The sequence below is a fragment of the Poecilia latipinna genome, unplaced genomic scaffold, assembly GCF_001443285.1.
Source record: "Poecilia latipinna isolate Pla-1442-1.1 unplaced genomic scaffold, P_latipinna-1.0 Scaffold82, whole genome shotgun sequence".
Classification (NCBI taxonomy): domain Eukaryota; kingdom Metazoa; phylum Chordata; class Actinopteri; order Cyprinodontiformes; family Poeciliidae; genus Poecilia; species Poecilia latipinna.
This window is the reverse complement of record NW_015112698.1, coordinates 244997-257151: the sequence shown is the minus strand read 5'-3', so window position 1 is coordinate 257151 and position 12155 is coordinate 244997. Positions and strand designations below refer to the sequence as shown.

Sequence of the window (12155 nt, the reverse complement as noted above, 5' to 3'; positions counted from 1 at the left end):
TTTTTTTTTTTTTTTTTTTTTTTGCAGCTTGTCTGACTCATGATCTGCCAAGCGGCAAAAAAAGGTCACAGAGATGGAAAAAAACGTTTTGGAGAATTTAAATGCAGCACAGTGTACCCCCAGTATCGGTGTTTTACAGGGGATTTTTATTTTTTATTTTTGTCTGAAAGACATGAGTTTGGTCATCAGATTCGATGAATTTCTTCATATCCATGTCAAGCGACGAGATGAATTGCAAAGCTTGCATGTTATTTGCCTAAAGTCCCAGGAGCTGTGATTTAAAAGACAGAAACTGTCAAATAAAGCGGAAGGCAATTTTTCTCTTCTCCCATCAGGGCGTTAAGTAACTCGCATAACATTTAATGAATTATCAAAATGAGGTACGGGAGTTGTGAGCCAGAACGTGGATGAATGATGCGTCCTGGTCATTGAGGTTTGAGCTGACAAAGTCAGCAGTTAAACGGCAATTACACAACTTAAACACTGGCAGCTTGCGAACTCGTAAATCACAAGCAGCCTTTCTCTTTGTTTTTTTTATTTTTTTAGAATCTGACGAAAGGCGGAGGTCTGGCCGTCCCTACCGAGCTTTCCTCCACAGGTGGCGGTGGCGGTTCGTGAATAATCTGCGGGACAGGAAACAAAACGTTAGCACAAGCTAAAGGTCAACGACAGATTTATCAAAACGATTTTTCAAAAGAACCCACAGCAATGCGCCCTCTTTGCAACAAGATAGTTACACAGCAACAAGGAACTGTTTTTTTCTTTTTGTTGTTGTTTTTTTTCAGTCTCCACTATTTACAAGTTCAATGTGCTGACCTAAAAACCTGCTCTCCAGATTCCTTTGGCCTGAGGTCATTGATTAGGAAGAACGAAGAGTAACAGGGTTGTAAATTCGGTTATTGTGCACCAATTTTGTTTATGAAACAAATCTGAAGCATTATTTACTTGAAGACTTTCCTAATTATTTGATCCAAACAATTTGATTAGCTCTATTTTTTTTTTACCGTGTAAAGATCAGTTTTTATGCGGTCTGTAATAAACGTAACAGTTCAGATTTTTAAATACCTTAAGTTTTTTTTTTGTTGTTTTTTTGTGGGTTTCTATCCCTGCCCCTTGAAGTCTTGGACCAGACTGGCATTCCCCATGGTAACCTTGCAACGTTTTTCCAAAACACTTTCTTGCTGATCAGACTTGCTAAATGGACAAGGACAGGAAAACTGCACAGAGTGAAAGTCACGCCGTAAAAAGCTCACATCCCTCACTGGCATTTCCCGGCTTTCCAGGTTCCAGCACTGGAAACTCTGGAGGGAATTTTGAGGAGAGACTGACATTCAGCTGCTGGTAACAAATGTATTTAACCCTTTCATGCATAGTGGTCACTACAGTGGACAGCTATCTAAAAGCCATTTTCTTGTGCTTCTTGTGGATTTTTATGTTATAAATGCACACAGACCACTGAAGTGGACACTACATTAATTACAAACCATGCAGTTAACTTGATTCTAATTTTTTTTCTTGAGTTGGATATAGCTGAATTTTGGACAGTACATGGAAACAATATGTTAGAGACAACACATTTGTGACTGGGTTTGACACTCACCTTCCAGTAGGACAACAACACACTAAACATGCAGCTAGAACCACTTTGAAATGGTTTAGATGTGCTAGTCCAGTTTAGAGTCTGTGCTAAGAATTCAAAATTGATGTTCTAATCAAACTTGAGCTTTTTTTCCAAAATTACACCCTTTTAGACGTCCACATACCCCAAAAGATGCTGTCGCAGCAAAAGGTGGTTCTAGAAAGTCAACATTTTTCCTTTCACTTCACAACAACACGTTTGTTTCTCATGGACTGTCGCATAAAATTCCAATAAGCTGCATCAAAGCTTGTGATTACTCCATGACAATATGTGAAAATCTTCACTTTTACAACCGCATGTAAAGCTGCATGAAAGACACGCAGAAGCCTTATGGATAACTCACCACGGTGCAGCAGAGAGGCCAGAACCACCAGAGGAGAGCCAGAACCAGGAGCAGCATGAGGATAAGCAGAGCTATGGCCAGGATGGTCCCGTCAGACTGTAACGCAGACAGAATCGTCAACATGGCGTCGTAAAACACCGTGTGCCAAAACACAGCCAAAGGTTTTGGCTTACTGCTCTGCACTGAAGAAGCTCTTTTGGTTTTATCTGTCACAGAGATCAGATTTCAAGACTTCATGGCTGCACAAGTAGTTCTTGGTTTAATTTGCAACTGGATTCTTTAGACCTATATTTCATTTAAACCCATTGTTCTGAGTTATTCTTTAAAAGAACACCATGTTACCCTTCTGCTGCTGCTTCAGAGAACTACACTCACACATTTCACAGTGGTGATGGTGACCGAACTGGAGATGAAACTGAGGCCCTCGTTCATACTGACATCCAGATTCGCTGCCCTTGGAGAGGAAAAGAATTAAAAACAAAAAACATCTCAGCTGTCAATTACAGTCATTGCTTTTTCCTTAGAAAAGCAACAAGCAGGTTTCTTATGAAGCCCTTTATTTGTTTAAATGAGCTCAAGGACTTACATCCCCTCCTCCTGAAGGACTGGGGCGGGGCAGAGGAGATATGTGTCCTCAACAGTTAGAGGCTTCATCACTGGAAAAAAACATGAAAAAAGAAGAAAATGATGAAAAATTGCTGAAGCCTTCAACAGCCCAGGTCGCAAACTAGATGATTGTGTTGACAGAAGCAAACATGGTTGGTTAATCTCTTGACTAACCGTGGTAAAGTTAGTCAAGAGCAGAGAAAAATATATTACGGTTGCATCTGAAAACAAGTTCGACATTGTGGAAAAGTCCAACGTTTGGAGTGAAGTGAAACTCATGTATTATGTAGATTCATTACTCTGAGTGAAGCCTTTATTTCTTGTAATTTTGATTACTGTGGCTTACAGCTAATAAAAACCCCAAATTCAGCATCTCAGACAATTGGAATATATATATATATATATATATATATATATATATATATATTCACAGAATATATACAGAAAGGTACTTAAATGAAAAAACAAGTGGCAGGAAAATATGCACCAGCAGTAGGGATAGCTGCAGGACTGGGAGGATTGTCAAACAAATTCCTTTCAAGAACAGAGAAAGAAATGAACTGTTGCTCGGAGGTCCACATTTCTCCTCTCAGACGAAAGCAAAGTTTGAATTTCGTTTGAAAATGAAGCTCTCAGAGTCTGAGGGGAGAGTGGAGCCCAGTGACGTTTCCTCAGTTAGTGATGATTTCGAGCTCTATGTCATCTGCTGGTGTTGGCCCACTGTGTTTTCTGAAGTCCACAGTCAACACAGAAATCCACAAGGAAACTCCAGAGCACTTCGTGCTTACTTCTGTTGGCAAGCTTTGCAGAGATGTGGATTTTATTTTCCAGCAGGACTCGGCACCTACCCACTCTGCCAAAGGCACCAAAAGCCGATTTGGTGCTACTGCGCCCGACTGGCCACCAAACTCTCCTAACATGAATCTTGTGAATTATTGTTGAAATTTCAGAAGTCAGCATGACACATCCACAATTTGCTTCACTAAAACTTTATTTAGGATTGTGTGAGTGAAGGGGAGGAGAACAAATCCAGAGATTTTTATTTCTAAAAAGACTGAAATTACCTTTTATTTCCACTCCACAGCTAAGCACTACTTCGTGTTGCTCTCCAACATCAACCACCAAGAGATGCATGAAGTTTCACAAAAGCTGAACATGTTTAAGGGATGTGATTATTCTTGCGAGGCATTACAAAAGACCTGTTGCTCAAATAATTGTTCTAAAAGTTTCTCTAACAAGCGCTTGTCACCTGAGGCTCATGCTCGTCCTAATAGGAGGACAGCAAACCCAGGAACAGACCGGATCAACATAAGAAACTGTTTTGTTTTTCCTACAGACACAAAGAGCAATGCAGAGGAGGGGCAGCAGGGGTGGAGGTGGCCGGTTTCTGCCAGAAATGACTCCACGTCGCGACAAACGAGGCCAAGCATGTTCATGGACTCAAAGGATCCATCTAAAGCAAAAAAGAAAAAACATATCGGAGAAAATCCCAGTTCAAGAGTTGATGGGAAGTGATTTGCTGTCGTCTGCACAGTTTCCAGAAAACCCTTTGAGGACAAGGGTTTTGGCTCAGCACCCTCAGGCTGCGTCACGATGTTTTATTCGACCGGTTGCTCCGGGAGAGGTCATGTTTTGCTATGAGGTGCAGACAAGTGCCCAGAGTTTAGAAGAAAAGGGATAAACTTAGGAAGAAGACAAATATATAAACACTGGAAAGATGCTGGCAGCACAGTCAGCAAGCAGATTCTGAGGAGAAACTTGTATGTTTGGAAAGCTTGAGAACTGGCTTCGAATTGAACATTTATCAAATTCGCTTGCTAAGATTTTAGCAACAAAAAGTGGATTCGACAGAAACAGGAAACAGATCTGACCTTTGGTTGAATTATTGTCCTGCAAAATGATGCATTTCTCCATATTGGTCTGACATCACAACTATAAAAGGATAATCTAGTGCATATTTTTTAAGTGAAAGGAAAATTATGGGTGATTTTCATATCACACTGTCTGCATCATGTTAATGTTAACGTCTGCAAAGGACTTTAGACTGGTTTGGCAGTTCACCTTCAGCAGGAAAACAATCTGAAACATGCAACCAGATCAATAACTGGATTATTTGAATCTAATCATATCTACGTGTCAGAATGGTCAAGAACCAAAATGCTATTGAGAATCTGTGGCAAGACTTGGAAATTGGCATGAACAGATGCGCTTTTTCCAATCTGAGTAGAAGAACGAGGAGAAGGGGGAAACCAAAAGGTATGAGCACTTTTGCAAGCAACTGTAGAACTGGAAGAACAGCGTGTTATAAATGTTAACATCCTGGAGCCAAAGATAAACTTATTTGTTTCATACTTCATCCAACTGCAAAAAATAAAAATAAACATGGAAATTATCTGTTTTTCTTTGTAAGGAACAGAGGAAAAAAATGTTTACATATCTGCATTTTGCACTCAAAATGAAAGAAAGAATCCCAGAATGTTTCCATGTTTTGCAGTAATCACCCGCTGCTCCACTGAAACATCTGTCAGAGAGCAGCTCAGGACAAGACCTGCCAGCTCCCCGCGGCCCTGACTGTTTTTGCTGCTACTTTTTTCCTGGAGACACAAACTCAAACATCAATTCATCTGTTTAACACATGTCGTGGCACAGCGCTGCTTTCCTTTTGTACCACTTTGACGAAATCCGCCTCGTATGAGGGAAGGTTAAGGACTTAACGCATCAGCAAAGGAAAAAGGCTTTTATCACTGGGAGACTCAACTACGACCCAATTATCTTCCCTTAAAGTTTACCTCTTAGGGGAAATAAGTTCCACAGAGAGATTGTGTGCAAACATTCTCAAGAAGCAAATTGCCCTGAGGAAAGATAGCTGGGCGGACATGAGGAGTCGGCTCCTCTGCACAAAGCTTGCAATAATATAATCAGTCACCAAACATAGAAAAGAGAAAATGAAAAATACTGACCAATCAACGAGAAAACATAACCTGTGCAAAGCAACCATAAAGATCGCAAAATAATTTCCTAGGATCAGGTTAAAAAGTTTACAATCCTTTGTAAGTTTAACTGGAAACGCAGACACGTTTGATGGTAAACAGTTTTCTTTGCGTCTAATGCAGCAGGCGTAGCAGGAGGGCTGCTTGTAAAGAACAGAGGGGGATCTGTTTGGATCCATACAGACCTTTTATCTCTGTTTGCCCTGTGCAGCCTCTCTTTTATCTCCTGCTCTCCCCCTTTCATCAGCCTATAAAACAGCCCAAAATGTCGCCTTAAAACGGCAATAATGCCAGTAACAACAGTAAAGCCGCTTGTTTGATCGGGAACGATTCCAGCTGTTCAGATGACTCTCCACGCTTGTTGTTCCAGCTGATTTCACCGTAAAACAACCGAGTTACCGGCTCTGCAGCTCTGGGTCACTCAGAGAGTGTGGCGTGTGTAAGAAGCATTTTGTTTGGTGACGGTTGACTTACTCTTGGTCACAGTGTCGTTGATCCGGAAGCTGCACAGAACTTTGTCGACGTTTCTGGCATGGAGGAACCCATTTCCTGTTACCACAACCTGGAATGACTCTGGTTGGAGGTCGTAAGACAGAAATGTGCAGTACGTCAATTCAACAGCATCGATAATGGACAAATGCAATCATATTTTAGCATCCAAAAATCTACAAGTCTTAAAAGTATGACATTTTAATAGAGCACAGTTGACTTTCTACTCTTTTGTCCAAACGAATAGGTTGTTTTAAAGCCTATTTCTGTAACAAATTGACCATTACCCAGTATGAATGCATGTAACATTGGAGCACAACTAACTGATTTAAAGAGAAAACAAATTGTTTTCTTGATTTAAAGAAAAAAAAAATCAAACGGGTATCAAGTATATCGAGTGGCTGTGTAGCCACTTATTGGTGCCATAGAAAAGAATGATTGAAAAGAATCATTCTTTGCCCAAAAATCGCTTGTGAAACAAAGGCCGGGAAAAGTCGATAAGAGAGTAGGAATTGTTGCCCACCAAATACAGTTTCCCCACTGGAAACACTTTTCTCCCTAAAATTCAGAACAACTCAAAAGCTGAGCGACGAGAACAAAGCACATTTCATGCCACTGTGAGCAGATAGCCTCAGTGCTGTCATCAGTCGGACCAGTAAGGCAACCGCAGCCGTTGTTTGTGAGCAAAGTTTCTCAGGTTGTCAAAAATGTTGATGTTTTATCGTGGCTTTTACACCTTGCGTGTCCTCTGTCAGTATGCATACTGACATCTATGAACTGATTTATTAAATTAACTCAGTTAAATAAACAACTTCCATGGTCCTCCTACATGTTCACCTACCATGATCACCTGCAGTAAAACATCTTTTTGTCAGTGTTGTAACCTAATAAATGGTAACTTGTATGACAGCATTTTAAATTTGCTTCCATCCTACACATGAGTAGCAAATGGCTTGAAGGGACATTTTAGAACAAGCAATATGCTGTGGTAAAAAAAAAAAAAAGTGCAGGGGGACGTCTTGAGTTTGAGTGACATAGATTTTAAATTTTAAATAACATCCTGACAGCTCCATTACTGTAGACCACTACCACTGCAGAGCACCCTAATAAAACAAAACAGCCGTTGACACCAGTGGACCTCAATACAACAGGCTGTAGTTTTTGGTTTTCAATTTTTGTCACTAGAGGCTGTTTGCATAACTGTGGGGAATTACAAGAAGACTGGAGTTACCAAAGAGAGTTTTCACATTGTTGGGTAGCAGTCTGGGTTGTTAGGGCTACAAACCTTCCCTTCTCATCTCATAAGCCTCATGAACTCACATTTGAGGTGGAGACTTTATTTTATTTTATTTTTTTTACATATTTCTCAATTTTAGATATGGAAATAAACATAATCAGCTTCTCTACTGAACACAGCCAAAAAGGAAAAGTTGTAAAAAATAATAAGTGTGTTAATGATAGTATGTGGTTGTCAAGTTAACAGATATGTTGTTAAATATAATTCAGCTTAATTTGCTTTTTATTTATTAATGCATGACATTTGAATCATTCTTTATTTTCTTACTCGTTGCAGTGAGAATCATTTATTGTGAGATTTGCATTTTGTCACCTTCAAAAAAACAAAACAAAGGTAAAACTAAACTTTACAGTGTGCTACATTACACCTTGTTTTTATTTAAATGTCAGAAAAAAAGTCAGGCTTTGTCAAGCTACGGGGTAAGAAAGCACTCTTCAACGGGGAGTTATTAAACAGACGGAGGAAGTTAAGCAAAAGCCTCGTCGTTCCCATCCTACCTCCTGCACATATGCTGGAAGGCTCTGCTGCCAGAATCTCGATGCAGGACTTCTTCAGAATCTGAGGAGAAAAACAGAAAACAAGCGCAATTTGTGTCTTTCAGCAATACTAGAGTTTGTTTTTCTCAACCTGTAAACCAGTTTGAGCTACGGGGCATTTTGAGGTTCATGTGTGGTTACTGCTGAGCTGTAAAGGACTGACCCACATTTATCTAGAAACATGTACGCTGTGACCCCTAAAGAGGAGGAGGGTTGATTCATAACCCAGTGGCACACACACACACGGGTAAGAAGCTGCAGCTTTCAGTTTGCTCTTAATTTGATCCAGATGTCTGCAGCTGTCAGACCTTTACTGCTTCTCAAAAAAAAAAGAAAAAAAAAACTTTTCTTATGTTATGCGTGTTCTGATAGTTTCAAGAAATAATGGGGAACTAAATACGAGGCTAATGCGAGAAGACCAATTAAGTAAAATCATTTTTATTTTCTTGGTATTAAAATCTGCTTTTTGTGTAAATGTGAGTGTGGCAACAGAGAGAAGCTTACCGAGTCTATGACTCCTTGCAAGGCCTCAAATCCACCATTTACAGGAAAGACGTGGTCTTTGCTGTCAGCAATCTTCGCCAACTAGAATGAAACAAATCATTACAGCTCCAAATGACAGGGGGGAGATGGTCTGGTTGCAGCTGTGGCGCATTTGCTTACTCAACCGAAGATTTTGCTCTGTCAGAATTTAGTTGCCTCATGTGCTGACAGTGAAAGTATTCATACCCCGTGAATATTTTTCATTGGGATTTTGTGACAGACTTAGTACAAAGAGGTGTTAGTCTTTGACTAACACAAAGAGACTGTTAGTCTTTATGATTAACACAGTCTCTTCGTGTTAGTCGAAGACTAACACACAAATAATTCATTATGTGCAAAATGGATTCATGTTTTTATTAACATTATTGAATGGATCTACAGTCATTGCAGTCGTGGAGGAAACCCATCAGAGGCTGCAAAAGGCTAATCATTCTGGTGGATGAAATGATTAAGATCAAGGTGCATTCATGGATTAGAATGGCCCAGTCAAAGCTCATTCTTTGAGCCTACTGAAAATCGACTAAAGATTAAAAATTTTCTGTTAGCAGCAGCTAATCTGAGCATAAGTCATTTTCCAAAGAAGTTAGACCAAAAATATCATTCCCTAAATATGCAAAGCTGAAAGAGACGCCGCAAAAAACATGATCCTGTAGTCCCTGCAACAGAACAAACCATTGACTGAGAGGAGGTGAATATAAATGCATGCCACACTTTTCAGATTTATATGCGTCATGCATTGTTTACCTCTGACCTCACAGTTATGAGCTACTTTGTGTAGATCTATTACACAAAATACCAATAAAATAAATTTATGCTTGTTATTATAATGGGACAAAATGGTGGGGGGGAACTTGGGATGCCAGTGTTAATAAAAATACAAAAGTAGCTTGCTGGAAGAAACTGAAAAATACGCAACATTTGTTTATTAAAAAGAAAGACTTATTGGCTTGACACGACACATTAATCGAGCTAACAAGCATCAAATCCCGAACGCTCAATTACTTATTCTTTGCAGAAATAAAATCGCTTAAGTTGGATTTCCAAAGCTTACATTTTTGTGTTTTGCTGACGTTGGAAGTTGCAACTCGCATAAGGAGACGCTTTGATGTCACGAGGCAAAAAAAAAAACTTCAAAACCACACACCTGTGTCTCATTGAAGTCCTTGACTCCAACGCAGTAAACTGTGGCACCCAGACTTCTGGAGCGGTTTGCCTGTCAGGTATGCACACAGGGTCACAGTGGAAAACAGGAAGAAGCTCGACGCCTGGCTTCAATTACACCTCAGCCTTTCACAGCATCATCCGCAACATGTCTCTAAAAAATGACTTTTGCCTCTAACATGACATTACAAGTAGCTGAGCAATACCGTTTTACTGCATAACAACACTCAAAGGCCTAAAAACATCAGTGCTCTGCTGTTATTATCTGTCTGCCAAGCAGAACATGTAGGTCTGATTGTTCATTTTACAGGAAGTTATTACCCTGGAGTTTGCAGTTGACAGTTAATGACATTAAGACCCTCTCTCCCCCCGTAATTTCCAAGAAGCTCATTTCCAGCTAGGGGGAATCTCAGATCAGCCTGGCTAGTCAACATGTATCTGAAGCAATAAAAGAAAATAACGGAGGGACTGCTGCAGGCAGAGTGCCTGCAAGGTCTAAGATGCAGATAAATCATTAGATCCCAGAGAGCAGGGAGATAAAAAGATGATGCATGTCGTGGCAGCCTTTCATCTGGATCATTCAGCGTATCGGTAACATGCTAAAGTTTGTCATATTCTCTCTGTTTTCACTGCCTCACCTCCCTCTCTGCGTAGAAGAAAAAGTCCTCAAGCAGCTCTCCATCAGTCAGAGCTATGATGACGCTGGCGGTGCGGTAACCTGCGCACAGAAGCGATACAGAATATGTCTTATTGTCATGGCTCATGTTATTCTGAATATTCATAGGACGGCAAATGCAGGTCAGTTGGATAGAAAGCTTCAAAACAACCCAAAGACATCCGTCCCTCAGGTTGATCATAACCTAGAAGACGCTGGAACGACAATGACGTTTCAGTCCATGCAGAATCTTATCATCACCCACGACTGAGGAAGAACCAACTCTAACAAACGTCTTCAAAATTACATATGAACAATCTATAGGTAAGCACGGTGGTGGCAGCATCATGCAAAGGGAGAGTTTCACTGCCAGATGAGCACATGGAGGATGAAATAATGTAGGAGGACTACCAAATTATTCTTTACCTTGATCTTAAATCAACACCTGAGTTGCTGAAATGTGGACACAGCTGGTTGTTCCAAGAGTGAAAACTCACACGGAAACAGACATTTGAGAATTACTACAAAACTGTATGATACAGCACAATGTATGGGACATTTAATCATGTATTGGGTGCATGTGTACTTGGACATGTGCACATATTTAGAAAGTCTAATTCAATTCCACTTTATTGTCAAAACTGTTGAGACACACACAGAGTTTAAATACGGTTTCCCTAATGTCCCTGCTACAAACATCAATGCACAAAAATGATTTTAAAAAATGCTCTGTGAATCCCTCACAGTGTAGTTTTGTCTTTCATAAAAACGGAAAAGGTTTCAGGCCTACCTGTACAGACTGAATTATGAATTGTCGGCAACTAATTACAGCTGTGGCCAAAACTAAGTTTTCCTGAAGTATAATTCAAGAAAAGAGTTAAAACTATTTACCATCACTTCAGCCAGTACTTAGTTTCCACATGGGACATTTTAAAAGACAAATCAAAATAATTTGCACAGTAGAGGCAAAATATTTTCCAACGTTTAAGCTTTGTAAAAAACATAAAATCTGACAGCAAAACATCCTTCCCCATGCAGCTGAAAGACCCTTGGAGCCGAGCCGTGCTTCTGTTAGCTACAGATAAAACCCACCTTCTGTGTTTCCATGGTAAATCTGCTCACTGGCCTGTGAAAATAAAAGAAAATCCTGCATGAAACAGTGAAGCAAGCAGCGAGTAAAGAGAAGCCCCTTCCTGCTCTGACACAGGAACCATGCGGGAGCTCTGGACTGCGTGGTTCCTGTTTCTGGAGTCGGCGTAGCGATAAGGCCTGCGCTAACTCTGAGCTGGATCCTGTTCACTCACCCGCTGGATGCCCTCATGCATATAAGTGTCTCCTCCTGGAAGAACTGCCTGGAGCTCCTCCAGGCCTTTACGGATACGTTCCCTGTGCAGAAAGCCAGAGGAATAGATAATGCTATCTGATCAAAAATATTTATTCTGTCAGAATCATTTGTTGATTTATCCCCCCCAACGAAACCAGACACACTTAAGTTTGGTCACAGAATAGCAGTTTCCATAACAGCAGTCCTTTGAGAAAATACAAGCAATGCGTAGCAGATGTGTAAAATCCGATCAGTACATATGAAGCTTTGCAAAACCAGCAGTAAAGGTCAAACTTTTGACACATTGTCATATTTAGACTGAAGACTATTTTATTTGCATTTGTACGTAAAAATCGGAACCAAATGATACGTGGTGCCTACCTGTCTTTACAAATAGTTTGAGTCCAGTAAGATTGGATGAAAAGAGTCAGTGAAATTTTAAATTAAATATGAACTTGGACTAGGCCATTCTAACAGATTCCCGTGCTTTGACCTAAACAGTTCCAGTGTAAGTAGCATTGAATGTTTACGTTTGCTATCCTGTTGGAAACTGAGCCTCATCCCAAGTCTCA

General features: G+C 40.2%; 1 protein-coding gene across 5 annotated transcripts in view; it reads right to left on the bottom strand.

Annotated features, from left to right (window-relative positions):
- The window catches only part of antxr1a (ANTXR cell adhesion molecule 1a), a 30500-nt gene that overhangs the window by 13016 nt on the left and 5329 nt on the right, over window positions 1-12155 (bottom strand). For 4 of the 5 annotated variants that reach the window (XM_015019998.1, XM_015020007.1, XM_015020023.1 and 1 more), the window contains exons 4-14: window positions 11564-11645; window positions 11352-11385; window positions 10243-10322; window positions 9588-9656; window positions 8405-8485; window positions 7862-7922; window positions 6053-6151; window positions 2569-2638; window positions 2358-2436; window positions 1983-2078; window positions 582-623 (exon numbers count right to left, since the gene is read on the bottom strand). In XM_015019998.1, coding sequence (XP_014875484.1) covers window positions 582-623; window positions 1983-2078; window positions 2358-2436; window positions 2569-2638; window positions 6053-6151; window positions 7862-7922; window positions 8405-8485; window positions 9588-9656; window positions 10243-10322; window positions 11352-11385; window positions 11564-11645 — 793 coding nt within the window. Of the gene's footprint in view, window positions 1-33; window positions 272-581; window positions 624-1982; window positions 2079-2357; window positions 2437-2568; window positions 2639-6052; window positions 6152-7861; window positions 7923-8404; window positions 8486-9587; window positions 9657-10242; window positions 10323-11351; window positions 11386-11563; window positions 11646-12155 lie in introns of those variants that run through there. The other variant, XM_015020033.1, reaches the window with a different exon arrangement.